The 27865-nt window shown below is 57.6% G+C and overlaps 9 protein-coding genes across 9 annotated transcripts; 3 read left to right on the forward strand and 6 right to left on the reverse strand.

The window, feature by feature from the left end:
• Nucleotides 1-78: 78 nt before the first annotated feature.
• On the reverse strand, nucleotides 79-818 carry N657DRAFT_680328 (uncharacterized protein; the record flags this gene model as incomplete). Its single annotated transcript, XM_062796274.1, has 3 exons — nucleotides 79-184; nucleotides 239-413; nucleotides 476-818. 3 exons carry the CDS (start codon nucleotides 816-818, stop codon nucleotides 79-81), a joined length of 624 nt encoding a protein of 207 aa, XP_062648089.1.
• A 202-nt stretch (nucleotides 819-1020) lies between these two features.
• Nucleotides 1021-2025, forward strand: N657DRAFT_680329 (uncharacterized protein; the record flags this gene model as incomplete). Its single annotated transcript, XM_062796275.1, has 1 exon — nucleotides 1021-2025. One exon carries the CDS (start codon nucleotides 1021-1023, stop codon nucleotides 2023-2025), a length of 1005 nt encoding a protein of 334 aa, XP_062648090.1.
• A 1038-nt stretch (nucleotides 2026-3063) lies between these two features.
• Nucleotides 3064-11900, reverse strand: N657DRAFT_663422 (uncharacterized protein). The gene is made up of 10 exons (XM_062795182.1): nucleotides 11712-11900; nucleotides 11390-11437; nucleotides 8387-11239; nucleotides 6925-7080; nucleotides 6334-6770; nucleotides 4977-5888; nucleotides 4563-4908; nucleotides 3896-4533; nucleotides 3632-3857; nucleotides 3064-3554 (listed from the first exon to the last, which is right to left on the reverse strand). Exons 1-10 carry the CDS (start codon nucleotides 11772-11774, stop codon nucleotides 3303-3305), a joined length of 5931 nt encoding a protein of 1976 aa, XP_062648091.1. The 5' UTR covers nucleotides 11775-11900; the 3' UTR covers nucleotides 3064-3302.
• Nucleotides 11901-12057: 157 nt separating this feature from the next.
• N657DRAFT_689893 (acyl-CoA N-acyltransferase) lies at nucleotides 12058-14733 on the forward strand. The gene is made up of 2 exons (XM_062797012.1): nucleotides 12058-13319; nucleotides 13390-14733. Exons 1-2 carry the CDS (start codon nucleotides 12156-12158, stop codon nucleotides 14290-14292), a joined length of 2067 nt encoding a protein of 688 aa, XP_062648092.1. The 5' UTR covers nucleotides 12058-12155; the 3' UTR covers nucleotides 14293-14733.
• A 413-nt stretch (nucleotides 14734-15146) lies between these two features.
• On the reverse strand, nucleotides 15147-17014 carry N657DRAFT_633436 (acetyl-CoA synthetase-like protein; the record flags this gene model as incomplete). The annotated part of the gene is made up of 3 exons (XM_062791211.1): nucleotides 15147-16215; nucleotides 16278-16554; nucleotides 16609-17014. The coding sequence occupies 3 exons, from the start codon at nucleotides 17012-17014 to the stop codon at nucleotides 15147-15149; spliced, it is 1752 nt and encodes a 583-aa protein (XP_062648093.1).
• A 1150-nt stretch (nucleotides 17015-18164) lies between these two features.
• On the forward strand, nucleotides 18165-19799 carry N657DRAFT_595102 (uncharacterized protein). Its single transcript, XM_062789966.1, has 2 exons — nucleotides 18165-19345; nucleotides 19415-19799. Exons 1-2 carry the CDS (start codon nucleotides 18353-18355, stop codon nucleotides 19775-19777), a joined length of 1356 nt encoding a protein of 451 aa, XP_062648094.1. The 5' UTR covers nucleotides 18165-18352; the 3' UTR covers nucleotides 19778-19799.
• Nucleotides 19800-19996: 197 nt separating this feature from the next.
• N657DRAFT_680336 (FAD/NAD(P)-binding domain-containing protein) lies at nucleotides 19997-21553 on the reverse strand (the record flags this gene model as incomplete). The annotated part of the gene is made up of 5 exons (XM_062796276.1): nucleotides 19997-20043; nucleotides 20125-20435; nucleotides 20511-20868; nucleotides 20933-21274; nucleotides 21328-21553. 5 exons carry the CDS (start codon nucleotides 21551-21553, stop codon nucleotides 19997-19999), a joined length of 1284 nt encoding a protein of 427 aa, XP_062648095.1.
• A 995-nt stretch (nucleotides 21554-22548) lies between these two features.
• Nucleotides 22549-24131, reverse strand: N657DRAFT_689897 (NAD(P)-binding protein; the record flags this gene model as incomplete). The annotated part of the gene is made up of 5 exons (XM_062797013.1): nucleotides 23841-24131; nucleotides 23529-23722; nucleotides 23324-23389; nucleotides 22969-23269; nucleotides 22549-22874 (listed from the first exon to the last, which is right to left on the reverse strand). Exons 1-5 carry the CDS (start codon nucleotides 23962-23964, stop codon nucleotides 22549-22551), a joined length of 1011 nt encoding a protein of 336 aa, XP_062648096.1. The 5' UTR covers nucleotides 23965-24131.
• A 1061-nt stretch (nucleotides 24132-25192) lies between these two features.
• Nucleotides 25193-27759, reverse strand: N657DRAFT_680338 (patatin-domain-containing protein; the record flags this gene model as incomplete). Its single annotated transcript, XM_062796277.1, has 2 exons — nucleotides 25193-27439; nucleotides 27496-27759. The coding sequence occupies 2 exons, from the start codon at nucleotides 27757-27759 to the stop codon at nucleotides 25193-25195; spliced, it is 2511 nt and encodes an 836-aa protein (XP_062648097.1).
• Between the last annotated feature and the right edge of the window lie 106 nt (nucleotides 27760-27865).

The raw sequence follows: 27865 nt of genomic DNA on the forward strand, positions 1-27865 counted from the left end.
GCTGAGGTGGAAGAAGACTCCGAGGTGGAAGTAGATCTCGAGCGGGAAGTAGATGCTGAGATTTCGGTAGATCCCGAGCTAGAAGTAGACTTCGAGGTCGAAGACGATCCCAAGGTAGACGTAAATGTCAAGGCAGAAGTGGACGATAAGGAAGATGGCCTGGTCGGGATGGGATTGACTATCACTGTAGTGGTTCCAGTACCGGTAGTGACAATCACCGTCGTTGTTCTAGTCCTACGGCCGGTCGTGCTGGCTGTTGCGGAGAGGCTGGGGAATTGCGAAGAGCCGGAGATTGCCGACGATGTTAACTCGGTTGATGTAGTCGACACAGTAGCACCCGCCGACGACGCAGTCGAGCTGGTCGACGAACCAACCGAAGTAGACGAAGCAGCCGACGAACTCGGCACCATGCCCTCCGGAATCGTCCCCAAGATCTGCCTAGCTGCCTCGATATCTGTACAGCCCAGAATCGCACCCTCGGTCGTGTTCATGGGCAGGGCAAAGCAAGCCGTGCCGGGGTCCCGACAAGGAATCACCTCGAAAGCCTCCCCGTTGTTGCAGATTCCGAGCCCTCCGGCAACGCATGCCGTCTGGCCCCGCGTGCAGGCCGACTGCTCGGCCAGGGTTGCAAAGATGTTGTTGTACTCGCGGGCCTCCTGCAGGTTGCGCTGGTAGACGTCGGGAGAGACGGTGGCGGTCGCCGATGGAGGGGTCTCAATGACTGTTGGGATGTCAGAGTGGGGAGTTCCCGCGACGGTGGGCCGGATAGAGGCGGTGCTGGTGGTGGCGGACAGTCCGGTAGACAATGCAGAGCTCATGGCAGTCGATCCGGTCAGTGAGCCCGAGTTGCTTGATCGGCTCGCTGACGGGGTTAAGGAACCCGAAGCGCTTGATCCCAAGGAGACGGTGGAGGATGCCGAGCCGGAGATGTTAATGGTGCTGGATGCTGATACCGTATCGGTGGTTGAGCTCCCGGTAGAACCGAGGCTCAGGGTAGTCGATCGGGTTAGTGAGCCTGAAATGCTCCCTGACGAGACAGTCAAAGATGCCGAGCCGGAGCTGCTGGCGGTGCTGGAGACCGACACTACAGCAGTAGACGAGTCGCCAGCGGACACAGCAGAGCTTGGGGTGGCCGACGAGGTCAACGATCTGGAAAAGCTTGGTCCTGCCGAGAGGGTTGAAGAAGTCGAACCGAAGATGCGGCTGGAGCTCAATGTCGACGTGGTAGCAGTGAAAGAACCGCCAGAACTCGTTGCAGACGAACCCAGCCCGCTTGAGCTACTCGATACCGACCGCGCGGTGGTTGTGGAGCTGTCGGTGGTCAACGATCCAGAACTTTCCCCTGTCGAGGTGGTGGCCGACAGCGCTGTCGAGATCTGGCTGATGGGAGTGACAATAGGTCTCCCGGTGCTTATCCCTGCAAGAGGAAGGGTGATGGTGCTGTGGAGCGATGTCGCGGAACTCTGCGAGCTCGCTGACGACGAAGATGCGGAGCCAACGCTGTCTGAAGTCTCGGTGGTTAATGTACTGCTCGATGAGTCGGTCAGCGAAGCATTGCCCGCCCCGGTCGACGCCAGACTTTCCGCGCTGGAGGATGGGATCGCTGCTATGGTCGACGTCGAGAAGGTAGACCTTTCAGAGCTTGAACTCGGTGTCAACGAGGAAGAAGGCAGCTGTCTCGTCGTCGAGCCAGCTGTTTGCGATGCTTGGGCTGTTGTTGCCGCCGAAGCAGCGCCGGTTGAAATGGCAGTCGTCGTAGGTAATAGCGATGCGTCGCTTGATGACACGACAAGTGCGGCCTCGCCATTGTTGTTTGATGAAGCACTCTCGCTCGACGCTAAAAAGGTAGTCGAGTCGCTGACTGTACCCGCCTGCCTCGGGAACTTCGCTGGTTGCGTCCAGCGCCGTGGTCGAATGCCGACAGGACCTGCCTCAGCGGCAGCCACAAGCGAGAGAACGCATATTAATAGCGTTGATGTGCGCATCTCTCCTGTGCCGTCGGGAGTGGTGCTGCTGGTGATGTAGTATGTTGGTATCGGTGTGAATTCAAAAGCCAAGAAAAGATGTCTTGAAAGTGTTTCCGAGGGCCTGCCCGAGAAGAGAAGACGGGAAAAAGTACTGAAGGGTTTTGGGGCGTCAAAGCAGGCTTGCTGCTCAGGAATCGATTAAGAGACAACCTGTTGGGTTGTAGGCAGTTGATGGTATCACGAAACCCGGGCTGGAACAACCACGCAGTAAAGACAAAGGAACAATGACGGCCAAGAATTAAGAAACAATGAGACGACTACGGAAGTGACCACAACCGGAGCTGGGGAATGACAGGAAAAAGAAGGGAAACTGTGAAAAGCAGAAACACGGCAGAAATGAGAAGACAACTAAGAAAAAAGCCACCCATGACTCCGTGGTGCCCTGGTCACTGTCGAGGACAGCTCTCTGGGAAGTTCTGTAGTAATCTGCCGTGGTATTGCCTGCTTTCCAGCCCGTCAGGCGTCAGGCGTCTGATGCACCGCGGCAAGTCGAACGGCCAGCGATTTCCCCGGCCACCAGGAAGGGTGACATGGCATGCTTTGTTTCTTCCGAATATCACTGTTTGGGCTCTTGGGTGCCATGCGAGATGATCGAGGGGCTGCGGCCGCCCTGGTCGCATCAACTGACATCCAATAGCCTGGGCGGGCATCTGAGAGGTATGAAAAGCAGCCCTGTCGAGCCGTTGCTTCGGGTCGACATCGTGTGTAAGCGCCTCTGGTGAAGAGTGGAAGTTGCAGCTTCAAGCTCTTGAGGGGTGGGTGTTTCTTGATCGGCAATGAAACAAGCGCCCTCGGCTGCTGATTGGTAGGCCGCTTAGCCAGTTGCAGGTCTGGGGAAGTGCTGGCCAATCAAATGCCCCACTCATGAGCAGCTTTGAAACCGCAGGAGCATGGGCCAACTGTGAGTTCAGGGCTGCAGCCTCACTTCCCAGCTTCATCAATCCACACGCTCACTAAGGTAACGGAAATGAAGCTCCAAGAAATCAACCCACGACGGATAAATCACCTCGTATTCCAATATAGTACTAATTTCGCTGACGGAGTGATATTAAGTCTCTATTCTGTTCCAAATGCTGCAGGTACTCCATACCAAATGCATATGCACACCAACCCCCTATGCAATGCAACCCTCAATGCTGGAATACAATGCTCCCTCCTCTTGTACCCGACATATGTATGCGACTCTAGCATGTATCAATCATGGACGATATCCCAATGTATGCACACCTGCCAACTAGAATTGTCCTTCCAAAGTTCCAACCCATCCATGCTTAATTATTCGTCTGGGCTCCAAAGACGCACAACGGTCGGCCCTTGTCTCGCCAACATGATTCCTTCTTCCCGTGAAGCTGCAGCTGCTGCCGGTGCAGTCTCGTACATGTGTTCCATAGTCCGCATCGGTATCCAGGATCCACCAGTCACCAGCCCCCGCTCCTCAAAGCGCTCCGCCGTCTGCTCGCGACTGTCCATCCGCACAACTTTCGCGGCCCGCATGGACTCCGGGCCGAGGGGATGAGAGGATGGTCGCTTCCGTGTCCCCCGAGCCTTGGAAGATTCTGAAATGCCCGAAGTTGACGTGCTCGCCACATCTGCGTGGGCGTAACAGAAGGCGAGGCGAGGTCGATGAAGTCCCTGGCGATATCGTGTTGCTGGATAACTTCTGCCTCGGGTTCCGACGTCAGGTCAATGACCTCGGTGAAAGCGCTCAGAAGCTGACCGTTTGTTGCCGGCGCCGCTGTTGCCGCTGCACGTGCTGCTTGCACCCTATCAGCCCTCATTACCCCAGCCGCAAAGCTCTCCCTCGTAGCAGCACCACCGCCATCGGCAGCACTATCAATCGAACCAATCCCCTCCCTCATTCCCGCAACCACCGCTCCCGAAACTTCAACCCCAGCGCCAGCGCCATCTGCCTCGCGACACTATTACCCACCAACTTCCACTGATCTGCCAGCGACCCCAACAGAACCTCCTCATCCGGAAACCCCTGCGCGCGACGGACTTCCTGCACCGTCAGCGGCCGATTATCCGCCCAGTGCAGAATCGTGCCCGTCATCATATCCGTCGACTGGCAGCTCGTGGTGACGGTTCGAAAGACACCGCCGGGGTCAACGCGGGCCCAGCCCAGCGAGGCGCTCGATAGCACCCGAAACCCCTTCTCGGGAAAAAGCTCCCTGTCCGAGCGCGACATGACGCCGCCGTGGCCCTTGCGCCAGGCGGTGGCAAAGGACATGCCGTGGGGTTTCGTGGGGATGGCAGCGATCTGCGCTCGGAGGGTCGACGATACGGTGACGCTAACGCGGTGGTCAGGGAAGGCGATGGCGGGTTCTGCCTTGCCGTCGCCGATGAGCGGGAGGTCGGCTGTGGCTTCGCCGGCGCTGACGTAATTGAATGGAGTGAGCTGAAAGGAGCGGCGGACAAAGGCCTCGCCGTTACACAGTTGCCCAAGTCCGCGATTGGTAACCTCGGAGAAGTGAGAATGGGACAGCAGGGGGGCTTTGGGGAGCTTCTGACCGCGGGCCGCGAAGTACAGGAGACGCGGTTGCGGCTTTGGGGGGCACCGTGGGACCAGGCATCGCCCAGGACGAGCTGCGCTTGGTAGCCCATGCCGACGATGGCGCAGAAGAGTTGCGAGAGCACGTCCTCGGACCGGTTACGATGTGACTGGACGATGCTGGAGACGTTCTCCAGGATGCCGTATTGCGGCCGGTAAAAGTCGACAAAGGAGGCGAAGGACGCTACTAGCGACTGGTTTTTGATTTGGGCGAGAGCTTTTTTGTCCTGCGTCAGAAGGGAGAACCCGGGACATGGGCTGCCGGCCGAGATGAACTCGACCTCGCCGGGCCGAGGGACGTTGTCACAGTACTTCCCCTCGAGAGCCAGCCTCAAGAAATCGTCAACCGACCCTAGAAAGGCTTGGTAGCCTTGTGGTTCGGGCTGTTTGCCATGTACGTGTGGATTGCTCGGTCCCAGATGTCATTGATCCAACGCATCTCAACCGCACCGCCCTCCTCAAGTCCCCGCCCAAAGTTGCCGCTTCCACAGAACAGGTCCATCCCCCTGAGTTTGCGGAACGTCTGCTGAGTCGGATCAAACCCTTGCCGCAACGAAGCCGGGAACTCGCCGTTGAAAGGCATACATTTCGAGGTGCTGCCATTTTGGGGCTGGAGCCTATGGATGATGTAAAACAAGTTGCCAGTGCCACCTCTGTCGTACGGCGTGGGTATGGGCTCTCCAGCCCTGAGAAACCGAACGAGGCATCTGCCGATCACCCTGTCCGGCTTGGCTACAAGAAGCTCGTCGGTGTACACCAGCTCGTTCGGTGGGGCATCCGCGCCAGGATCGATCTGGTTCCTCCGCAGCAAGCGTCGTAGCCGCACAAAGATGGTCTGACCTTGCCTAAAACCCTTGACCACCTCGTAAACTTCAGTGAAAGGCTGGGAGTTGAGCATCGAGGCCAGCACGGTGTCGCCGGTCTTGAACGCAAGGCTCTGCCGGCCATGGCAGCACCTCATGTGCGATTCCTGAAGAGCAACCCAGCGGCGGGTCTCGACGACGTAGGTCTGCCGTACAAAGAACTCGCCGTTATCGCCATCGGGGCTGCCGAACCAGTCGATGTCATGGGTGGCCAAGACTTGGTGCTCCTTGATGCGAGCCTCGTGCCCTTCCTCGCATGTGCAGTGGTCCGACAAGAAAAGCTCGTTCGGCCAAGGGTATTTCATCATGCAGCACGGCGTCTCAACGGGCCTATAAAACCAAGTCACGTAGAAACTGCGGGCGCCATTCTTGGCGACATGGACTTTCTGCACCAGGCCGAACCACCTGTCGTCTTGAACCGCGCCTTTAGCGGCCATGGTGCGCCCACTTTGTGCCTGTGGTAGCCCCGTCGCGTGGCGTCGAGATCGTATCACCGGGTTTTATCTATTCTATTACATCGAGCGAAAGGAAACAGTTTTCGCTCTTTCGGTCTCTCTTGATCGAGGGATTCGGGAGAGGCAAAACCCAATGTGCCCTGTCCACTGATTGGGGCGGCCGAGTTCTGGGAAGCTGGCTTGTGGCGTTCCCAATCGCCATCAGCATCTTCCCGATGATCATGTGTCCAAAACACTCCTTGATGTATGGCGTGACAATGGTCGCCGGTGCCGTCTCGTCGCCCTGCACAATTAATGGAAGCGGCGGTTGGCTCTTCTGCTGGCTGAACTGGCTGAAATGAACCATCTCCCGGAAAAGCCGCAACGCCGACACTTTTCTCTCTCCCAAAACGCCATGCATCTCTTTCCAGATGAAACCTATGTTGGCGGAGACCGACGTGCGGTAGTCGTCGCTGGGATGCTTCCGTCGCCAATTCTGGAACTCGGCGGACTGGCCGTGAGTGTCGGCCAGCCATTGCGAAAAATGCGACTTGAACGAGTTGATCTCGACCCGGCGCCTTTGTTGAATCATGAAGGCCGAGTAGTCGACGACGTGCTTGGCGAGATCAGCTATCCATAGAAACGGTGTGTAGAAACGTTCGTACTCGACCCGAGGTTTCTTGAGGAGGTAGTAGATCTCCTTCTTGGAATTAAGGCGTGACCGGATCCAGATTTGGCCTTGGACGGTCGAGTGAGTTGTGCCGTAGTTGCCGATTGGCAAACCGGAAACCTCGACTTGTTGGATGTAATGCTCGACAGGACCCAGGCTCAGCACCCCGTCGAAGTAGAACCGGAAATGGCGAAGCTTGGTCGCCATGTGCTGCAGGGACCGCATCTCGAACCGGCAGGATGTGACAGGTTGCAGAAGCAGAACTGATCGAGTTCAACTTCGACAACTTCTCTTCGCTTGCCGGGCCCCCTTGGGCGTCGAGGGCGTCCAGCAAGGAAGCGAGAGCCATGCTTTCTTCGCAGGGCGGCAGTGGGGGGACGTACCCTTCGTACTGCGACTTCGGGTGGATGAGCGTTGACCTTGTTAGCTCGACACATATGCCCCTGCTGCGCTCGACTTTGAAGTCCCGCGCGCTGCCGGAAAGTGATGTGATGGTGGGCAAAACGGACGTAGTTGGTGAGGAGGGTCTCGCTGCCTCTGAAATGACTGGAAGCCCTTGGCCATCCCCATCGACTCGTGCAGCTGCGGCATTGTCGTTGACCTCTAGGCCTGCTTTGTTGTCGTCGGGCTCTGAAGATGTCACCTGCCTTCCGACGTCCTCTGTTTCTCCATTCACCTCGATGAGGTCGCTGGGCGATATGCGGAATTTTCGGGTCTGTCGAGTGCCCTTGCGAGCAGGACGTCTTCTGGTCTCTGGGCTCATGCAACACGGCCCCCAAGGCATCCGCAACACGGACCAAGAACCCCATTGGTACTGGCGAGTATGGGCGGTGAGAGCTGATGTACCGGCTACCTGAGGGCTGAGGATGCGTTGTGAGACTGAGACGGTGCCGAGGGAGGGCAGGCCGAGGTTCTGGAAGAGGAGCCCAGGATTTCGAATCGGGTGAGCCGCCGAGGAAACATCTGTCTAAACAAACGATGATATTGAGATGCTGGCTTACATCATGATCAGCAAGGTGCTGACCGGCAAGTATGGTATCATTGTTGACTGCGAATGAGGGTCAATGGGAAGGCGAAGAATAAGAGAAATAGCAAGCAGAAATAGGTTTGATGAAAAACAATCGGCGAGAGAATCATCTATTTGCTATTGAATCGCCCAACACAGCAGCACCAAGTCGTCGAAAAAAGCGGCAGATAGCAGCCAATTGAAATTGATCCGCCGAGATGCAGTCGGCCTTGAACCGGGCAACCGGGTGCATTCCAACGCAAAATGAATTGAAGAAATGAAGCGCGCTTGCTGTTCACGCGCATTGTGACGTGCCGTGGCAGATCGATCGGATTTGGAATCCGGAAAGGTTCAAGAAACGGAATTGGCCAATGGCAAGAGGAGAATATGCAGGGTTTGAAAGCGTAAAAAGATTGAGATCCACCTCTGGTTGAAAGTTGCGAGAGGTTTTGGAAGGGCGGTCGGAATGGCAAAAGGGTCGGAATGGTAGAAGCTTGAAGCTTAAACAAAACCTGGGAAGCTGAGTTTGGGTCGTCGCTTCCTGGAATTTAAAAGTTCCTCTGCTAGAAGGAGCAGCAGGAAACAAACATCTTGTAGGCCAAGACGGGAGGGAACGAGTTGGCACAAGGAAGACAACAGAACATGCAATGTAGGTCGAATTGTACAGAAAAGTATATAGGTTGATACAGATTTACACTACAGCAGTCTCCTCCTGTTCGCCATTGAACTGCACGGGCAAGGTCGGCGCCAACTCATCCAGCGACGCGGGCGCCTGCTGGTCAGGATGCTTGAAGTTGACCATCTGCCTCAGCCTCGACCAGCGGCCGACCAGCACCAAATCCGTCTCTAGCTCCGGCAGATCGGGGCCATCGGCCTGCCAGCCCTCTTTGGGCCAGAACCAGGTACACCCCTTCTGCCAGCGCATGTCCGCGAGCCGCCGCTCCAGCCGCGCCATCTCGGCCGGGTCGACGAGCTCCCTGCCCATCCGCGCAAAATAGGCAATCGTCCGCATCGTGTAGTGGTAGTCGATGTGGTACGACGCCTTGGCCTCTTCGCGTATGTACTCGCGGTCCCACCCGTCGAGCAGCCAGTCGATGACCCGCACCATCTCCTTGTGGTCGCCGCAGCACGCCAAAGCCAACATGTATTTATGGACGGGCCGCCCGACGACATTGTAGCGGAGCATCTCCGGTGTCACGCCGCCGTTATCCGCCTCTTCGACGCCGTCATTCTCGGATCCGAGTCCGCTAATAGCTTCAGGCTCGGTATCCTCAAGGAATTCCGGGACTGGCGCGGTAATGGCCTCGAACGTCTTCGTCATGTACCGGTGCGCTTTATAGATGAAGGTCTCAATGACCTTGGTGCTGGCAATATGCGGACGGACAACCATCTGTCCTCCCTCCGCCCTTTGAAAAGTCGTCAATTTCAACGCCTTGCGGATCATGACGCATAGCGCTTCGAACGACACCGGGTCCACGCCCTTGGACTCGGTCGTCCGCTCAAAAATCCTCAGGAAAGTCGTCAGCGTCTCAAGGACGTTGAACTCTGCTCCCAACCGGCTGTGCAATAGCTTGCGCCCCGCCAGGGCCTGCATGATGGTATGCCACGGAGCCTTGTCGTGGTTAGCCGCCCTTGCATTTTCCCTTTGGAACGCCGTGGCAAGCTCGATAGCCTCCTGTATTGAGCCGCCCTGGGAAACCTGCCGGGAGCGGCGCTCGTGCTTGGCTCCGCCATTTGCGTCATCGTCCGACGCCGCTTCGTCCCGGGGCTCGTCCAGCGACTCGGTAAAGATGCCCTCCTGCCGTGGCGCTCGGGTGTGGAGGCGGCAGAGCAAGGCGATCCACGCGTTGAAAACGCCGAGGGGGACCGAGGATAATGTCTTGAGGCTCTCGGCATCCATGTTGGACACCGGTACCCTGAGCGCCCCGATGTACGGCTCGTAGGGGCTGTCGCTCAAGTATCGCAATGCCGTCGTTTTGCAAGGGGCGTTGCGAACGAGAACCGCGAGGCAGTGCCCGGCGGGTTTGAGCTTGTCATGGAGCAGCATGTAGTCGTAGAGCTCTTCGGGGCTCGGCGGCGTGAGCCGGGCAATTTCGAACTCGCTGAGGTTGCCATCGTGCACGGGGAACACCTCCTTGGCGTCACCCGGCCGGATCACCGGCGAATCTGTGACTGGACGGGCATAGAGCTTCTCAAACATTTGGCCGTACACTTTGACGTCCGGCCGAAGTCCCGGTTCCGGAGGGTTTTCGAAAACCATCCACGCTTCCCTAGCATTTCTCGTGGCCTTCACATGCGCAGCCCACTCGGCGTAGATGTTGTGGCTGGCCAATGCACCCGAGAAGAAATGCGGAGCCAGGGATCTCGTCTGGATCGTGGGCGAACTGCCAAACGTCGAGCCAGCCAGGGCACTGATCGCCCGATCGACGATATCATCGTTGTAGCCCGCTGCGCGGACGAGCAAGCCGGCTTTGGCGCTTCTGCTCAGGTCGTCCTCGGGATCGCGGCGTTCGTCTATCCCATCCACAGTCCGCCGGTACGGCGGCCACGTCTTGGCGGCACGGTCGACGTTCTTGGCCTCTCCCTTGCTCTTGCTTAAGGCAATCAAGACCTCCCTGACGGCGCGGTACCCGTGCTGGTCGATTACAAGCGGCGGCTCGGTGGTCGCGGCGAGGCGCAAAAGATGTCGTTGGGCTGCCCAGTTGTGCTCCATGTGGTCCAGTGGGCGGACGCGGGCGGGCCACGAAAAGTAGCGAAGTGCCTTATTCAAGACGAGGGATCGGGCCTGATAGCCTGTCAGTGCCCGGGCTCTGGTGTCGAGACGCATCGTGGAGATGTAGTCGGCGGTGAGGCGAGCAAGCAACGGCATCGCCGCCGGCCACCCCTCCCGACAATGCCACACGAGTCGATAGAGAAAGACTACGTAATGCCACCACGTCACGGCTTTCCCCTGGTCCTTGTAGGCTGGATGCTCCAGCTCGTCCTGCGGGCGGTCGGCCAGAACATAGTTCTCCCTTACGTACTGTAGCAAGCTAAGGAAGGTAGCGGGCTCGTGGATTTTCTTGTCCCTGGCCAGAAGCACCTGCAGAAGAAACAGGGGCTTGCGGCATTTGCTGCTGAAGAATCTCTGGAGCTTGACGTCTCCGCTCGATGGAGAGAGAATCCAAAGCCACTGCTTGATGTCGGCCTCGGTGATGCCAAACCGGCTTTCGAGCTCGGCCAGTCTCGATTTCCACTCGTGGGTAGGGCCCAAATACCTGCCCATCTTTAGCTCAACGCCACGACGACGAGCGAGAAGGGTATGTCGCCGGAGAAAGGCCTGTGCTGCCAGCACAGGGAGGCGCAGGGTCTTGTTGCCGGCGATGGCACGAGCGAGTTGCCATTGTGAAGGGGTCCAGGCATGGGTGCGCCAGCGGTGTAACATGCCCAGCACTTTAGATGGCGAATAGGGAGGGTAGTCGTGGACATAGGCCTCGTGCTTGCCGGGGTTCGGTGGCTTCCACTCTTCCTTGGCGAGACGCGCCTCTTCCAGCACTATCCAAATCTCTTCCTGCTGCTCAAGATCCGTCATGTCGTGAAAGCCTGTCGGCAGGGCTTTCAGGAGAGCCGGATCCGTCGGAATCTCCTGGCGAGGGACCTCGATTACTTCATTTCTGAACCCTCGCCACTCCGTTTTGGAGGCACTGTGCTCGATCGCCAATTCGGCGGGCACAAAATCGTTGTTAAACGGCGCATGCAGTCGCCGGTTTTCGAATTGGGCATCCCGCCGCTCTCTCCTTGGCTGCTGTTGTCTGGGCTCGAGCAGCGTGTTAAAAGGGTCTAGCTCGTGTTCCGGAACCTCCCTGCCATGCCTTCCGCCTAGCGGTTCAAATACACCATCAGGAACCTGTTGCTTTAGCCGTCGCTCGGCCTCCGTGGCCTCCCGTGCTGCGTCAAGGACAGCCGCAAATGGGTCATTGTCGAACGGTTGCCCGGTTTGTTGGCTTCGTCCCTCTGCTGTCGGTCCAACGGCAAATTCGGTGGAGTGCCAGCGGATTGCAGCAACAGGCTGACGGCTGAGTCGCTGGGGTCGAGTCAAGTCAGCAGCCAGCGCAGAAGGTAAAGCCTGAATGGAGGGGACAGCGAGAAGTTGACGACAAAAAAAGACAACGGCCACTCACCAAATGAGCGAGTGCTCGGTATCCCCCGGCCTGTCTCAGGACATTGATCCCCGCGCTAAGCATTGAACCTAGCAGCCACTCATTGTAGAAATATTACGGGGAATATGACTACAACGGGCAGCAAAAGCGTGCTTCGATGTCGGCTGGCTGTCTTTGGGGTTCGATGGGTATTGCGAAACATCGACATGCAGACCCGCATTTTCAAAAGAAATCCACCTTGAGAGGCTCAGATGCTGCCAGGGTCTGTCCGACGAGAAGACAGGGGTCTTTGCACGCTAACCAAGACATGATGCAGCAACTCAACTTCCCCGCTAATCCCCTGTTTGTTACTGGAGCTCTTGCATGATCACATCTCAGTGATCTCACCATGTGCGATTGTGCGATTGTGCGACAGCTGCCCCGAGCATCTCGTACAAGACAAGCAGGCAAGCATCACAGTCACAGATGCCGGCTCGTCTCAAGCGAAAACGTCCTTCGGGGGAATTGGACCAACCTGCCAGTGCGACTACCATCACTGCCGTTACTACCCCAGCAGTATCGCGGCGAGCGACACGCCAGAGCTTTATTCCCCCACTCCCTGTTCTCCAAGATCCAGAACCGCGACGACGTCGTCGTCGACCGGATTTAGATGGCCAGTCTGCCGGGAATTCGCAGATTTCCAGCTCCCCACGCGGGAAGGAGAACATGCCCCTGCACGCAGAGCAGCTGCACGAGCCTGCGCAAAACGTGAAGATGACGCCGCCCGCGACGCGCTTGACTCGACATAAAGCCAATCTCGACGAGCCGACAGTTGCTCCGCGCCTTTCTCACTCTTCCAACCTAAACATCCATCACCCGAAATCTGCAAGCATCCCCGCTTCTGCTCAGAGAATTCTGTTATCCGAACCAGATACACAGCCAGCGACCCGGGGGCCTGGGAGACCCCCGTCGAAAGCTATCGATCCATTCATCCCCCACCAGTCCGTCTCGCTGGGACGCAATAAGCCGATAATCATGACGACGTCAGTGGTACAATCAGGTCAGACCTCCAATTCGAATCCGAACGGTACGAGCGATGGCGCGACCAGGGGCACCGACAGCGCAGCGAAGTCAGACCGGAATATAGACAAGGTCGTACTAGGCGACATATGCTTCCGCGCCTGGTACGCCTCATACTACGGCAAGGAGATGCTGAGTGACTTCTCGGGGAGCAGCAGCACAAAGGGCGAGAACGGTGCAAAAACCAATGGCAGCAGGAGCGCATCCCAACAACAACACGACCACGACGGGAAACCTGATAGCAACGGAGGGACAGCACACGGACGACGGGACCGCGATAACCACCAGCCTATGCTGGATAGGCTCTATGTGTGCCCGTGCTGCTTCAAATACTCAAAGGAACTGGTCACATGGTGGGAGCATGTCCGCTGGTGTGAGCGGCGGGGGGTTGTTCCGGGCAGGAAGATCTACACGCACCCCAAGGGCAAGCGAACTGTGCTCGTTCCATCCGGGCCGCCGCCGAAGCATGGGAGGGGAAAGCGCGGTCATGTCGGGCAGAAGATGGTTCAAGAGGTTGTGCAGGATGAGGGGGAGTGGAGCATCTGGGAGGTTGACGGCCAAGAGGACGTGGTAAGTTCGTTAGACAGCATACCGAGAAAGAGCGATGAGAATGTATCTGATAACTAACTCTACCCTCCAGCTCTTCTGCCAAAACCTCTCGCTCTTCGCCAAGCTCTTCCTCGACAACAAGTCCGTCTTCTTCGACGTGACGGGCTTCAACTACTTCCTCCTCGTCTACAGCCCGCCGGCCCAGGCGACGACGACGACGGCAACGGCAACCAACACCGCCGCGGCAACCCACCCCGTCGCGACAACAACAACCCAGCCGCGCAACCAAATCGTCGGTTTCTTCTCCAAAGAGAAAATCTCCTGGGACAACAACAACCTCGCCTGCATCCTCGTCTTCCCGCCCTGGCAACGCAAGGGCCTGGGCTCGCTCCTAATGGGTGTCTCGTACGAGATCTCGCGCCGCGAGGGCCTGCTGGGCGGGCCCGAGAAGCCCATCTCGGACCTGGGCAAAAAGGGGTACAAGCGTTTCTGGGCAGGCGAGATCGCCCGCTGGCTGCTCACCCTCCAACCACAACGCCTTTCATCAGGCAACGGCCATCACCAAGGAGGAAGAGATGACCAACAAAAGGAACCTGTCGTCGTCGTCGACATCGAGACATGCAGTCAAGCGACTTGGATAGCGCCCGACGACTGCCTGCTTGTGCTGAGGGAGATGGGCGTTGCAGAGGATGCAGGCACGGGTCCGCCGCCTCCGCCGGCGGCAAGACAACTTCCACCTTTACTGAGGGCGAGGGAAGAGCCGAAAGCAGCAGCAGCAGCAGAGGAAAACAGCAATGAGGCTGCTGCTGCTGGCACATCCCCGCCACCGCCGCCGAACAAGATGGTGCCGCGGGTCCGCATCTCCCAGGCCGCCGTCCGGGCGTGGGTCGCAGCCAACAAGATCAGTCTCGAGCGGGCGTGTGATCCGGATGGGTTTGTGGAAGGGTATGCTCTTAAGGGGAGTGGGCATGCATCCTTGGAGGAGGCTGTCTGAGTGCAATTATAAGGTACATTGGGGTTTTCTGCGGTGGGTTTCTGAGCATCGGCCATAGGTTTTCTCTTTGGAGGATACCGCTTCATTGGGTTTGCCAATTGGTGGAGAGTTGCCACGTTTCATCACTGTTCGATTATGCATGACGGAGGAATGCGTCTGGTTGTTTATGGTCTGGATCTTATACCCAATGCAAGTGAGATTCAAGAGCCGTCGCTTGCTTTGTGTTGCTGTTCGCTACTTGGATGTTGTGTGAGTTGTAGCGATGATTGCGGTGTGGGAATGATGCTCTCAGGGTTACTCCTATAATCGATTGTGCAGGTACATTGTTTCGATTTGATAAACCTTCTGTGGCAGGGGGTTGTCAATCATAGACATGAACAAGAGACTCTAGTCCTGTGTCCGTCTTGTTTGAACCTAGTTGAGCTTCATCGTAGAACCAACCAGGAACCTGCTATATTTTCGTGTGCTATGGTTTATTCTAGCATTTCTTGACTTCCGTTCAGCAGTCTTTAACCCTTCTCTTGCTGTCTCTTTTTCCACGTCCCTTCCTGATTTTTGGCTCGCAAAGACGCAACTTCACTTTGATTCTCATAATAGTACGTTATACCAGTGAGAAACTTGGGCTTCCGCGTAATAAGCCCGCATATAAGCACGCTGTTGACTTAGATCGATACAGCTTCGTGGCACATCTTGCTAACATACACCATTACGTACTATTTGCGTATATATCTTCCTTGCTGATTCCGACTACCTTAAGTATTGAAGGTCCTCCACCATTGCAGTTGTTTCTTTTTGGTATCCAAGTCTTCCAAACCGCCCAAGCGCACAGCCTATGCTATATCCAAGGGCTCACCCTAAAGCTTCGCCTTCGCCGCAGCCGACTCCAGCAACTTGTTGCCCAACTGCGCCATCTCAAACTTGCGGACCTTGCCGCTGCCCGTCAGGGGCACCGCGCTCGGCACGCCATCCACACCGAGCCAGAACACATGGGTCGGCGCCTTGTGTTTGCCGAGCCTTCTCCTCACCCATTCCCTGACCTCCTCTAGCCCGGGCCGTTGCCTCTGCCCCAGGCTGGCGTCCACGTCCAAGAACGCGCCGACCACCTCGCCATAGTGCGCGTCTTTCAAGCCCACCACCACCGCCATCCCGATAGCCGGGTGGGCCATCAACCGCTCCTCGATTTCCAGGGGGTAGATGTTCTCCCCGCCGCGGATGATGATGTCCTTGAACCGTCCCGTGATCGTACAGTAACCCCTCTCATCAAACACGGCCTCGTCGCCGGTATGCAGCCACAACACGCCGCTCTCATCCCTCATCATGACCTCGTTCGTCTTCTCCGAGTTATTCCAATACCCGGCCTGCAGCTGATAGCCCGCAATGCATAACTCGCCCTTGGAGCCCACCGGCACGACATTGCCCTCTCGGTCCACAATCTTGGCCATGGCGTGAGGCATGAGCGTGCCGACCGTCGTCAGGCGTGTCTGGATGGGATCGTCGGTGAAGGCGTTGAAGCACGTCGGGCTCGCCTCGGTGAGCCCGTAGCTCGACGTGAACTCGGCCATGCCCAGCCGCGACACCATCTGCTCCATGAGATAGCGCGGCACGGGCGCGCCCGCCACGATGCCCGTCCGCAGCCGGAGGTCTGCCGCGCGTAGGTGCTTGGCCTCGGGTAACGCGAGCAGGCTGTCGAACATGGCCGGCACGCCGTGCACGGCGGTGCATTGCTCCGCGATGATGGCGCGGAGGGTCGACGGCGCGTCGAAAAGCTCGGCTGGGTAGACAATCTTGGCGCCGTGCGTCAGGACTGACATGAGGCCGAGCACGAGGCCGAAGCAGTGGAAAAGCGGGGGCGGGCAGCAGAGGACGTCGGACGGGGTAAGGCGCATGCGGTCGCCGATGAACCGCGAGTTGTTGACAATGTTGCTGGGAGGTAGTCAGTGCCAGGGCTGTTTATCGGGGGTCAAGTGAGCCTGTGGGAGGCGTACTGATGGGTCAGCATGGCGGCCTTGGGAATGCCGGTGGTGCCGCTGGTAAATTGCAGATTGCAGACCATGTGAGGCAGCACCTTGGCCTCAGCGTGGTGGAGCTGCTCGGGGTCGACGCGCGAGCCCTGCGTGAGCAGGTCCTTGTACGTCGTGTACCCGTCCGAGTCGCCCCGGAGCATCACCACCTTGGGTCCCTTGGCTCGTGCTGCGAGTTGGGTGAGCAGAGGCTGCTGGTCGAGCCGGCCTATTCTCTTGGTGGTGAAGAAGACCTTGCATTCTAGACAACAGTCAGCCTGTTATTATGAAGATGGACGGGAGGCAATACGCATACCGGAAAAGTCGAGGCCGTACTGCGCCTCGGTCGGGGTGTACGTGTTATTGAGGATGACCAGGATGGCCCCTATCCTGGTGGCGGCGAAGAACACTGAGGCATACTGCTCACAGTTGCCGGCCATGATACCCACCCTATCACCCAAGCCGATGCCCATCTCTAGCAGCGCCGCCGCAAGCAGGCGGCTGTGATGATTGATCTCGTTGTAGGTCCATCGCGCACCGGTCCAGGGGATCACCAGTCCTTCCCTCGTGCCGTGCTGCATGCATTGCAAGTCGAGCAGTTCTCCGAGCGTCAAATCAACCAGGGGCGGATCTGTTGGACCGAAGAGGAGGGACGGTTTTGGGGGCTGGGGAAAGACAATGCTGTCCTCTGCAGGATGCCGCACTGGAACCTGAACCGACATGTTCAGGAGTGTCGATCTGTCTGGTGTCTGTAGCCCCGCGTGTCTCACCTAACGTCTGTTGTTGTAAGTGTTGTTGTCAACTGGCACACACAAGTCTCGAATCCAATTAGGAAAGCTTCACGGTTGATGATCCAAATTTCCGAAGAGATTTGGGAACCACAAAGCCGGAGCGGAGCGGAGAGACAGACGGCACCCAAGCTTTGGCTGCTGACCTCAGGGAAAAAGGGGTGCGCCAGCCGGGCCACCCACGTTGCAACCCCAAGAGCATTTCCATGATCTGATCTGATCAGATAAGATCCATGGGGTTCATACAGCCTGGCCTCCGAGAACGCATCACTGGGTTATGACGATTTCGAGGATACGACGGCCCATTCCAGGAACTGCTCAACTGCTCGGCTTCCCTTCTTGTTCCTCGGATCCGCGGTATTCCATGCACCATGGCGGATCTGCGTGAATGCCCGCTGCTGCGCGCAAGCAAATAACTTTGTTCCTCGGCCGGCGCACGGCAGATGGAGTCCGCAAGCGAACACGGATCAGAGTTTTCTTGCAGACTTTCCATCGGGCAGTGGGGTGCGTGGCTCCTCTCGCCATCTGATAAGGCAACTGCACGAGATGGCGTGATGGTGGGGCCGCTCTTGCCCTGGGGAGCCTGGGAAAAATGCCTCACAAAAAGGGCCGCCGACTGACAGTTCTTCTCTTGGGATCTGATAATTATTCATGCCAAGTCTATGATCCCACGCCGGGACACAACCTCGGCAGCCTTCATCAACCGACACTTTCCAGAAGCTGCCAGCAAAGCTGGATTCGGACGCGGCGTCGTCGTCGACCGATGTTTCAATGGTTCAGTGCAGCGTAAACACCCCACTGAGTACACACCTTACGACCGAAAACAGGGTTGCCAACCTTTGCCGTGTGGAACAATACTCGGTACCAAGGCAGCAAACATGCTCCGAAGTCGGGTGCCATGCAAAATTATCTGATCCGCTTTCTGGCGTCCGACTAAAGTTATCAGATCCGAACCCAGCACCTCTGGACTTCACTTGATTGGCCAGTCGCTCACCCCCTGTTCGAAACACACAAGGACTGCCGCCACACGCACATCGGCGGGTAAGATGAGTTCGTGGAACCGGTCTCCGCCGCCAAAGACATGGAACCACTGTCGTGGTCCTCGTTTGGCCAATGCCGAAATAATGAAGACGGGAATTTTGGGTAAGGCTAGCTGTGGTGCATGTGAGACGCAGAGACCTAGGAGTTCTCGAGCTGTCTGATGTCTTGTAGCTCAATCTGTGCTTCCTGTTGGTTCTCATTCTCCAGATCCTGGATAACAGCACATCAAATATGGCATTCTCATCCAGACCACCACGGCAGCTTGTCAAGTATGCCGCCTCTTCAGAACCGATCCTGAAGCTCCCACATCCGTACCAGACAGCCTACCTCGTCAAGTTTGTCGTAGGCAGCAGTTCCTATCAACTCGTTCCTCACAATCCCCAACCTGGCACCGAGTCTCCCGTCACACCCCTTCACAATGCTGCCGTCTCCTTCTCCGAACCCCAGGACCTCAAGTCGAGCGACCGACCAACTGACTCCAACAACACCCCCTGGGCGAGGGCGAGACGGAACCCAGCCGTGACGGTAACCTGGACGAGCGCTGAGCCCCCAACAGTTGCCCAGCTTTGGCTCATCACCTACGCCATCTTTACCGTCCGGCCAAGCGAAGAAGCCTTCCGCCTCGACGCCCAGGGGCCCGGCGCCGACCGGCTGGCCCGCCAACTCCAAACCGTCGGGCTTGCCATCACCCACCCCACGCCGGCCTCCAAACCCGAGGTTATTGCCCAGTCCTCCAGCAACAACCCCAACAACGAACTCCTCGTCTCACGCAGTGCCTTCTGGCAAGGTGCCGGCTCCCCCTTTGGCTCGCGCCCAGTCTGGGCCCCGGAGGCCCAAGACCCGGACCTCTCGTGCTACCCGATCCCTCCGCCCGAGTACATCATCACCACGGCCTCAGACCCATCGACCACCGGCTCGGCCTTCTACTGGCACCCGCGGCGCCGCTCCAAGCCTCAGCCGGGGTCGGTCGTGTACAGCCGGTGGATCCCGCACCTGCGCGAGACGTTCAGCATGGTGGCGCTCGACTGGTCCCGCGCCGAGCACGTCGACCTGTTCCATGCGTGGCAAAATGACCCGCGCGTGTCGCAGGGCTGGGACCTGAGGGGCACGCGCGAGCAGCACGTCGAGTACCTGCGCCGGGCGCACGAGGACCCCCATCGGTTGGCGGTGCTGGCGCGGTTTGACGAGACGTTTTTTGCTTATTTTGAGGTGTACTGGGCAAAGGTAAGCCTTCCCTTTCCCACCCACTTGCCAGGTTATTATGTAAACGGGGTTGCGCTGACAGGTGTGCAGGAAGACAGCGTCGGCGCGTACTATCCCGCCGGCGACTACGACCGCGGCCGGCACAGCTTGGTGGGCGACGTGCGGTACCGGGGACCGCACCGCGTCAGCGCGTGGTGGTCCAGCCTGATGCACTACCTGTTCCTGGACGAGCCGCGCACGGCGCGGCTCGTCGGCGAGCCCAAGTTCACCAACAGCTCGGTCCTCATGTACGACCTCATCCACGGCTTCGGGCTCGACAAGTTCATCGACCTGCCCCACAAGCGGTCCGCCCTCATGAGCTGCTCTCGCGAACGCTTCTTTCAGCTGTGTCCGCTCGACGACAACGAAAAGGTCATGGGCGGGACGGGGGTGAGGCTGGTCCCGAAACTGTAAGGGGCGGTTTTGCAGTGTAACCGATGATATCGAGTAAAAAGTATACAAGAAAATCGTTGAATATTCAGCTTCTATCCGTCATCTACCCAGCATTTCTGCGTCTGAATAACTCAAAGCTCACACCCGGAAGAAAAAAAAAACTCCAATTTCCAAAAAGCTCACGAAGTTCCGAACAACAGTGCTTCACACATTAACGCCTGTCATGCAGACTAACCAACGTCACTCTTTTCCCCCGTCAACCCCCAATCCGAGATGATTCCAGCAGACTGCCGGTACGTCAGTACACACAATAATCCCTCAACCTCACACACAGAAAAGTGAAGGAGCAAGAGTGGAAAAATACTCACTCGCAAACCCCAAATCCTCCCCAAAAAACACCTTCATCACCTCCTCCCCGGAATCCACCCCGGCCTCAGGCCAGTATGACACGGCTTGCCTGCCGACGGCCAGCCCGATCATGGGCGGGATCTCGGCCAGCTCGAGGTAGTTGGGCGCCGCGATGCGGCCCGTGGCGAGCTGCATCTGCTGGTGCACGTTCGTCGCGGCGTAGTAGCCCATGTGCATGGCGGCGCCGCAGCGCTTGATGCCCGACCAGCGGACCAGGTCGCCGATGGCGAAGTGCGACGACGAGTTGGGTGAGTCGGTGGGGAAGGCGAGGCTGAAGGGGTTTTGGTTAGTGGGTTGAAAAGGGGTAGATAGGTGAATAATGGAGGGACATATGGGTGGTACATACCTAGCCTGGATTCTGACGTAGCCCTCTTTGTCGAGCACGCTGCTCGGGAGGTAGGCCGTTGAAGGGACCGGCCTGGATACGGCCATTGATACCTGGTCTGCGAGCATGATGTGGCCATTGGTGAAGTGCAGACGGAGGCACTTGTTCCCGTGCTCGTCCTGCGTCTCCTCGGTCCGATCTAGCCGGTGGGACATGAGCACGTCGACGCTGGCTTCGCGGACAAGCTGCAGAGCGCGGTCCTTGACCTCTTCGGGAAGAGGCTCCGAGGAGAGCAGCTTGTCCCGGGAATGGACCAGGGTTACTTTGAGATGAGGGTGGACGAGCTTGAGCTCGGCTGCCATCTCAATGCCGACGGCACCTGTGGGAATTGTCAGTCTAAAATGGCTTTTTTTGTTGTTGTAAGGATAGGGATGGTGATTTACCACCGCCGACAATTACAACGCCATGCTTTGCGGCCGTGGCGGCGCTAATGTGGTCGCCGGCTTCGAACAGAAATTGCTTCCTCCGCAATGATTGAGGGACCACCGGCCAGGCCCGCCTCAACCCGGTCGCAGCAACAAAATAGTCGTATTGCAGTTCCAAGGTCTCTCCGCTGCCGTGCGCAGCAAAGGTGGCTATCTTTTGCCGAGGGTCAACCGCCTTCACAGACCCCTGAAGGACGCGGATGTTGGGCGACCGCAGCGCGGGAATGTCGTCGTACTTGACCCAGGCCTTCTCGGTGTATGCATCAGACGCCAGCGCCAGGGGCGAGCCTATCAGGTGGTCTGGCAGATGTGAGCAGGGTGAGACGGTCTGGGAAGCCGAGGCAAGAGCTCACAGTAACCATCCCTCTCGTCCACAATGGTGATATCGACGGCAAACTTTGGCCGCTCGACCTGATCGGCCTCGTCAGGACTCGGCCCACACCGCGGAGGAAGGCCACGGCAAAGATCTTGTAGGTTGAGAGCGGCCGAGAGACCGCCGTATGCGCCGCCAGCCACCAGGACTCTGAATGGCTTCGTTGTGGAGTTGAAGGTGGTCAGCGCTTCGGGAATGGAGCCCATCGTGGCTGCGGGGGTGTGGAAAGGGGCAGAGCTATGAAGGAGTCGCAGCGAGAAGACGTGATGGACTGATGATGTGTACACTCGGCGCAGAGACCTCAATGGTGCAGGTGTGGCGTACGAAACAGTCCTGCTCGGCGCGAATAGAAAGCTGCACAGGGGGTAGCTGGAGTCGGGAAGTTGTAGAACATGGAGGGTGGTCCGGTCTGGCCAGCACACCACCTCATAATATTTGAGGCGCCGACTCTCTCACCATCTCTGCGTCCCCGGGCCTGCATGGGACACATCCAATGCTGGCAACCTGGAAGCGGTTCGAGCGACGGACCCGAGGAACCACCGACCCACACCGCAATTCCTCGCCCCATTTCTGCGTCTCTGAAAGCAGTGGAAATGATGGGAAATTCTGCGCTCCTTTCCCTTCCTTCGTCCTTGGCTTCCCTCCAGACCGACTTGGCAAGAACAGCTCCACCGATGCTGCTCCTGCCCAGATCGCTCAGCCATTATTGGATGAGCCATGGCATCCGGATGCCCTGGCCTGGGCCGTTTGATTGCAGCCGGATTCGGAGCCTTTGAGCGTTGGATCCAACATTCGACGCATTTTTCTCAAAGAACCAACCGGAGGACCCGTCGGGGGCAAGTTTCGTGTCCCCCGCTTTGTTGGCGCTGGTGTGGACCCACTTTGCTGCAGGCTCATCTTATCAGATCATCAGTCGCCAAGGAGGCTAAAAGCCGGCTTTTGGTCGCCGAAAGTCGCAGCCCAGGCTGTTGGTCGGGGTCCATCAATTCCCGCCTTCGACTTTCGCTATCATTCTACGTCCTCTTCAACATCAACAATTTGGAAAAGTGCAATTGAGACTGTAGTCTAAGCATGCCACTCAGACTCTTCTGAGATACTTGGCAATTCCGTATCGACATCCCCTTGTCTCTGTACTCGACGAAGGCAAGATAGGCCGCAATGATAACCAAACCAACCAGCTCCCAGTCATCGCGCCGCGCCCTCAGAAACCCGGAAACTCAAACTTTACTTCCTCAGCATGATACCCACCAGGCGGGATCCCGGCATTGGTCAACTCGCCCAGGAAGCTGGTATGCAGCGCGTGAAGGTCCGGATTCGCCTTGAGCGCCTCCTCCTGCGCAAGCACGTCTTCCAGATCCTGTCCGACGTCAAAGTACTTTCCCCTCAGCGCGCGCTTGCCGACGCCTGTCGCCAGCGCCACGCACACCATGCCGTTGAGATACGGCGAGTCGTTGTACACGTCGAGCGTGTTAAGGAAGGCGGGCTGGGCCGACGCCGGGAGGCTGGAGATGGACTTCTTGGCATACTCTGTTTTTCGTCCACCACATACCGTCAGCCGGCCGCGTCAGTGACACTGACCCATGATATTCGTGAACAAGGAAAGAAGAAGGGGATTCCCTACTCGTCAGCGTCATGGCGCTCTTGATTCCCCCTGGATGCAGCGAATACAAGTGCACGTCGTCCAACCCTTCGATGTCCATCTCCTTTTGCGTGCACGCCGTCAGGTTGATCAGCGCCGCCTTGCTCGCGCAGTAGCTCGTGCTGTAGGGGGTGGCGACGGTGCCCGCGCGCGAGGCAATGTTGAGCACGCACCCGCTGCGTTGTGCGCGGAACCCGGGCAGGAGCAGCCGCATGAGATAGTAGGGTCCGTTTAGGTTGACGGCGATGTCATGGGCGAAGTCGCGCGGATCTTGTACGTAGATCTGGATTCAGTCAGTCGTTGAGCTGGATCGGGGAGGCATAGGAATGGGCCTTACCGGCCCCAACCGGTTGGCGCCGGCGTTGTTAACGAGAATATCGACTCTGCCATGGAGGTTGAGTGCCTATCAGGTAAAGTAAGTAGACAATCCCCATCTCCGCTTACACCAGATGCCCAGGACCTCGCACCTCATACCCACCCAGCAGCTGAGTCAACAGCCTAGGTACCGTATCACGGCAGCAAACTTCAAGAAACAAACTCACCCGCCGCACAAGCTCCTTACACCCCTCTAGCTCGGCAACATTGCACTGTACAAACTCAACCGCCGCAGCCCCGAACCGGACACACCTTTCCCTCAGCTCAGGCGGCGGCGCCGTCTTGTTGTACGTCAACACCAACTTGACGCCGGCCACGGCAAACGATTCTGCCAGCGCCTGGCCCAGCGCTCCGGCGGCACCTAGTTGTGTACACTACATTAGGAAAGCTCACACAAAGTCATGTCGGTCTGGGAGAAACAGTACATGTATCCTGACAGTGGCAAAAGAGGGAGGGTGGAGGGAGAGGGAGAACCTCACCTGTGATGATGGCCACCTTGTCTTGCAACGTACCCCTGTATTTGGAAGGGTAGATGAAGGGGTAGATGTCGGTACGGAAGCGTGGGCTGAACTGGGCTACCGTTGTTTGTTGTTCCTCGGCCATACCTACGGCGGCTGTCAGTTTCGGAAGGGGTGCTGATGTGTAGCTGGAGTAATTGAAGACCGCGGATCTCTAGCTGTCCTGCCAGTGTCTCTGAAGGACGGACGCAAAAAGAGTCCAAGTTCACCCTGGATGTTCAAGTTGAATACGGAAGATCAGCAGCAGCAGAAAACGGTGGTACAAGAACCCGAAACCCGGAACCCCCGAGCCCTCCGTCCATTTCAGACTAAAGGTAGCCTAGGTGCAAGGCCAGAAGTTTGCATGTGGTGTACGCAGTGCCAGCAGTGGCCTGCAGGACATCGCTCTCCAAAAGCCCAGGATAACTATAACCGAGCCCTGCAGCGGCAGCTGTTTACCCTCTTACCTGCTATGTATGTACTTTAGCCAAAAACTGTAAAACTGTACCCCCCTAAGCCTCTCATACCTTACTCCGCCTGTGCAAAGTGGTCGGGAATTGGTAGGTTAACGGCTCATCGGGATAGAAAGGGCAAAAAAGCCCTTTCCTAGACCGAAGGAATCTTCCTTTCTATCTTACCGTTTTTTTTCCTTTTTCTATTCCTGTTATGCTCCTTTCCTCTTTTTTCCCGCTTGTTAGTTTCTTCCATGCTTTCTACTTTATACCAGTTATCGTTCATTTTCAACGCATAGTTTTATACGAGGACAAGCCCTAGATCACCGGTTTTGATGAAGTCACTCATCATGCGCCTTAGAACCTGCGTGGCGGGCTTGTTGATAATGTGTGGAAAGTTAAGGGCTGTAGAATGGACGGGGTGCCGACTTGACGAGCTGAATCAACTTCTGCTAGAAAAAGAACAGGCATATTGCGTTCGCTTGATCCCCTTCGTCCCTAAACGAAGTCTCCAGCTTTGCTCACCCTTTCCATATCCATCACTTCCCAGACTCATGACGACAAAACCAGTCCGCTTCATGAACGTCATGCTGTTCTATATTACTTGTAGACTAAGATGTACTCTCAATCAACCAACAGCTTGCAACCTGTCCGGTGCTTAGGATCTAATGTATACTCTTTAAAGCATGCTCTATCCCCCCGGATTCTTGCCTGCTAACCGCCATGCCCAAAGCACTGATCACTGGCCGCCGTACCAAACAACCGCCTTCCCAATGCTATCCAGGCACCACGAGGACATCAACCACCGCTGTCAATGCCGTCGCCATCTTTCCTGAGCCCGCTTGTCCCAACACAGCCCGCCCTTCCCAAACAACCACGCCATCATGTCTCTGAATAGCGCAACTTAGACGGTGACCCCCTCTTGTCGGACCCCGCCTGAGCCGTTTGAACAAACGTCCACGTATAAGGATCGGCATCGCTCATCAGCCCGCCATCCGAAGCCTGCGACGCCCGCTCCGTTTCCAGCTGCACCGGCGTCAGAATGACCTCCATCTCCGGCCCAAGCACGTCCAGATTCGGACTGTCAACCCCTCCCTCCTCGGCCGTCGTCGTGCCGGTGGCGGTAGTATCCTCCCCTGTCCCAATCTCGGCCGAAACCAAGCCTGCCCCCGTATTCAACAGCTCGCGGGCCGAAAGCCGCAGCTCATCCCTCGCGCGATAGAATTCTGCCACCACCGGCTTCCCGCTCCGCATGTGCCCATGGCTTTTGGCATTCCTCCTAAGCCTCGGCTTGACCGACGCACTGCCACCGCGCAGACTAGCCTTACCGGAGGTGCGCGACGACCGAGGTTTAAGTTCCAGCCTCTCTTCCTCCTCCGACTGGTCCTCGTCCCCGTCCTGGTGAAACGACTTCCTGTTATGTCGAGCCGCCACCAGCTGGATGCTCGCACCAGACCCTCTCCTACGGTCGAACGACTTCTCCTCCGACGACGTGACCTCTCCGGAGCCCGGGGGTTGGACGACGCGGACGGCGAGGCTTGAGGTACTGGGGCTCAGCTCGTAGCCAGAGTCAGCGCTTGCGCCCAGGGCGGAGGATGTGTTGTTCGGGTTGTAGTCGCCGTAGCGGCCCACCGGCCTGGACACGCCCATAGCGCGACGGAGATCGACCTGGCTTTTGCTAAACACCACGCGGGTTCGTAGGGCGTGCACGGCCTGGTCCAGAGCCAGTTCGATGGCGAGACGGTCGCGGATGCGGCTCAATTTCGGCCAGGTTGCGCGCTCTCCAATCAGACAGTTGCGGAGCATGAACTCGGGGGTAGGGTTCTTTAGCATGAGCGGGAGGTCGCTCAGGGTGATCTCTGGGAGGATGTTGACGTCGCCCGAGTACTGTTGGCCCATGACCGAGAGGAGCTTGGTGAGCAGGTTCGGAAAGACTCCCAGCTCGGCGAGAAATTGCATCCTGTGAAGACCTTCCTCTTTCGCTATCGAAGTCAGGTTGTGAAGGCACTCATCTTCGTCTTGGGAGTCCATCTTCTTCTGTAGTTGCCCGGGCACGGCCTGCTCATCCTTGGGGAGGAACGGAACGACATGCGGGTTGACCTGCGACACGATGAAGTGGTTGACGTTGAACATTTCGGCGAGACGCGTCATGGGAAGGTCGTTGTCGACAGATCCGTCGATGAACTGCTGCGGCGTAGGGATCCAGGGCTCATGGACCCCGGTGACGGGATGCTTCATCAGCAAAGGGTGGCCCTGGAAAATAAGGGGGACAGCGCACGAGGCGGCGACGGCCGACCATATGAGCACATTAGGGGCGGTAATGTAGTTGAGGAGGCGCGGAACGTCGTAGATGGACGCTGACGACACACAGATGTTGCATATCCGCCGCGTCCGGTTATACGCCTCGAGAAAAGTCACGTCGCCGAGCCACGAACGCATCACCCTAGTCAGGTTCGAGATATCGGACCAGGAACCCTTGGTCAAGAGGTTGAGGAGGTGAGACGAAAGGCCTTCATTCTCGCCCTCAAACACGCCCAGGTCGCCAAACGGGAAGGCCTTGATCAGCGAGGGAACCTCGTCGTCCTTGCGCGTGCACGCGACGGCGCAGACGATGGATCCGGCCGAGGCGCCCGACATGATACGCGGCAGGAGCTTTTCCTCGTAGAGGGTCTTGAGCACGCCGATGTGCGCCATGCCAAACGTAGCGCCTCCACTAAGGAGCAGAGCACTCCTCCCAAAGCTCTGCCTGGCGTAAACCATGTCTTCAAGCAGCTCTCTAGCATCCAGCTCGGGTCGGTAGGCCGGCATGTCCACCGCCGCTTGAATGGTCTGGACAGCCGAGTCGACATAACGATCGATCAGCGCTTTGGTGCCGATGTATGAGTGTCGGTAGAGTTCCGTATTCCCCGTACCGCCGAGGTCACGCGACAATGCAGTCCTGATCAGATACATCATGGCATTGATGTCGCAATTCGTTCGCGCCGTGTCCAAAGCGTGTAGTTGTGCCCGGATCAAGTCTGGGCGATATTCGGATTCCACGCTCGCATAATCGTCGAGTTTCCACTCGTCATTGCCCTCAAGCTGGTCGAGCTCAATGGCGGCCGTCTTCCATTCTTTTAGCGTGGCAGCCTGCGGCGACAGGTCAGCGAGTGGACTGCGCAAGACTGCGACGCCTGGGTACGTACATTTTGCATGCGCGCAGCAAGAATTTGCATCCGCTCCTCCTTCTTTCTCCTTTCCTCGCGCTCTGACCACGAGAGACCGTCCCGCCATGACAGAACAACATTGCCGGCACTTTGGACGAGCCGTGACACGTGTGAAGGGCCATGGCCGTGATGCTTTTTCTTCCTCCGCGACTTGGGAGGGTCGAAGAGCTGTAATACCTTCGAGCCTGGCTCGGCAGTGCTGACGTGAACGGGGAGATGTTTGTGTAGAAGAACGTCTGGCATTTCGGTGATCTTCGAGTGAGATGGTCAAGCGGAGGGATGGTTCCCCTCCGGTGGGACCCTTGCTCCGGCGACCAATGTGACGCGCCAGTCGTAAATGGGTTAATCT

This window comes from Parathielavia appendiculata (assembly GCF_033297405.1).
Source record: "Parathielavia appendiculata strain CBS 731.68 unplaced genomic scaffold N657scaffold_5, whole genome shotgun sequence".
NCBI classification, from domain to species: Eukaryota; Fungi; Ascomycota; class Sordariomycetes; order Sordariales; family Chaetomiaceae; genus Parathielavia; species Parathielavia appendiculata.

What these genes read in the sequence shown, in the direction of transcription:
- N657DRAFT_663422 (XM_062795182.1), bottom strand. Translation starts at nt 11,774, where the DNA reads ATGCTTAGCGCGGGGATCAATGTCCTGAGACAGGCCGGGGGATACCGA. An exon ending in ACCGAGCACTCGCTCATTTG is followed by an intron (nt 11,438 to 11,711) that starts GTGAGTGGCCGT and finishes CTAAAGCAACAG; the next exon opens with GTTCCTGATGGTGTATTTGA. An exon ending in TGGGACCGAGCAATCCACAC is followed by an intron (nt 4,909 to 4,976) that starts GTACATGGCAAA and finishes CGATTTCTTGAG; the next exon opens with GCTGGCTCTCGAGGGGAAGT.
- N657DRAFT_689893 (XM_062797012.1), top strand. Translation starts at nt 12,156, where the DNA reads ATGCCGGCTCGTCTCAAGCGAAAACGTCCTTCGGGGGAATTGGACCAA. An exon ending in TTGACGGCCAAGAGGACGTG is followed by an intron (nt 13,320 to 13,389) that starts GTAAGTTCGTTA and finishes TCTACCCTCCAG; the next exon opens with CTCTTCTGCCAAAACCTCTC.
- N657DRAFT_595102 (XM_062789966.1), top strand. Translation starts at nt 18,353, where the DNA reads ATGGCATTCTCATCCAGACCACCACGGCAGCTTGTCAAGTATGCCGCC. An exon ending in TTGAGGTGTACTGGGCAAAG is followed by an intron (nt 19,346 to 19,414) that starts GTAAGCCTTCCC and finishes ACAGGTGTGCAG; the next exon opens with GAAGACAGCGTCGGCGCGTA.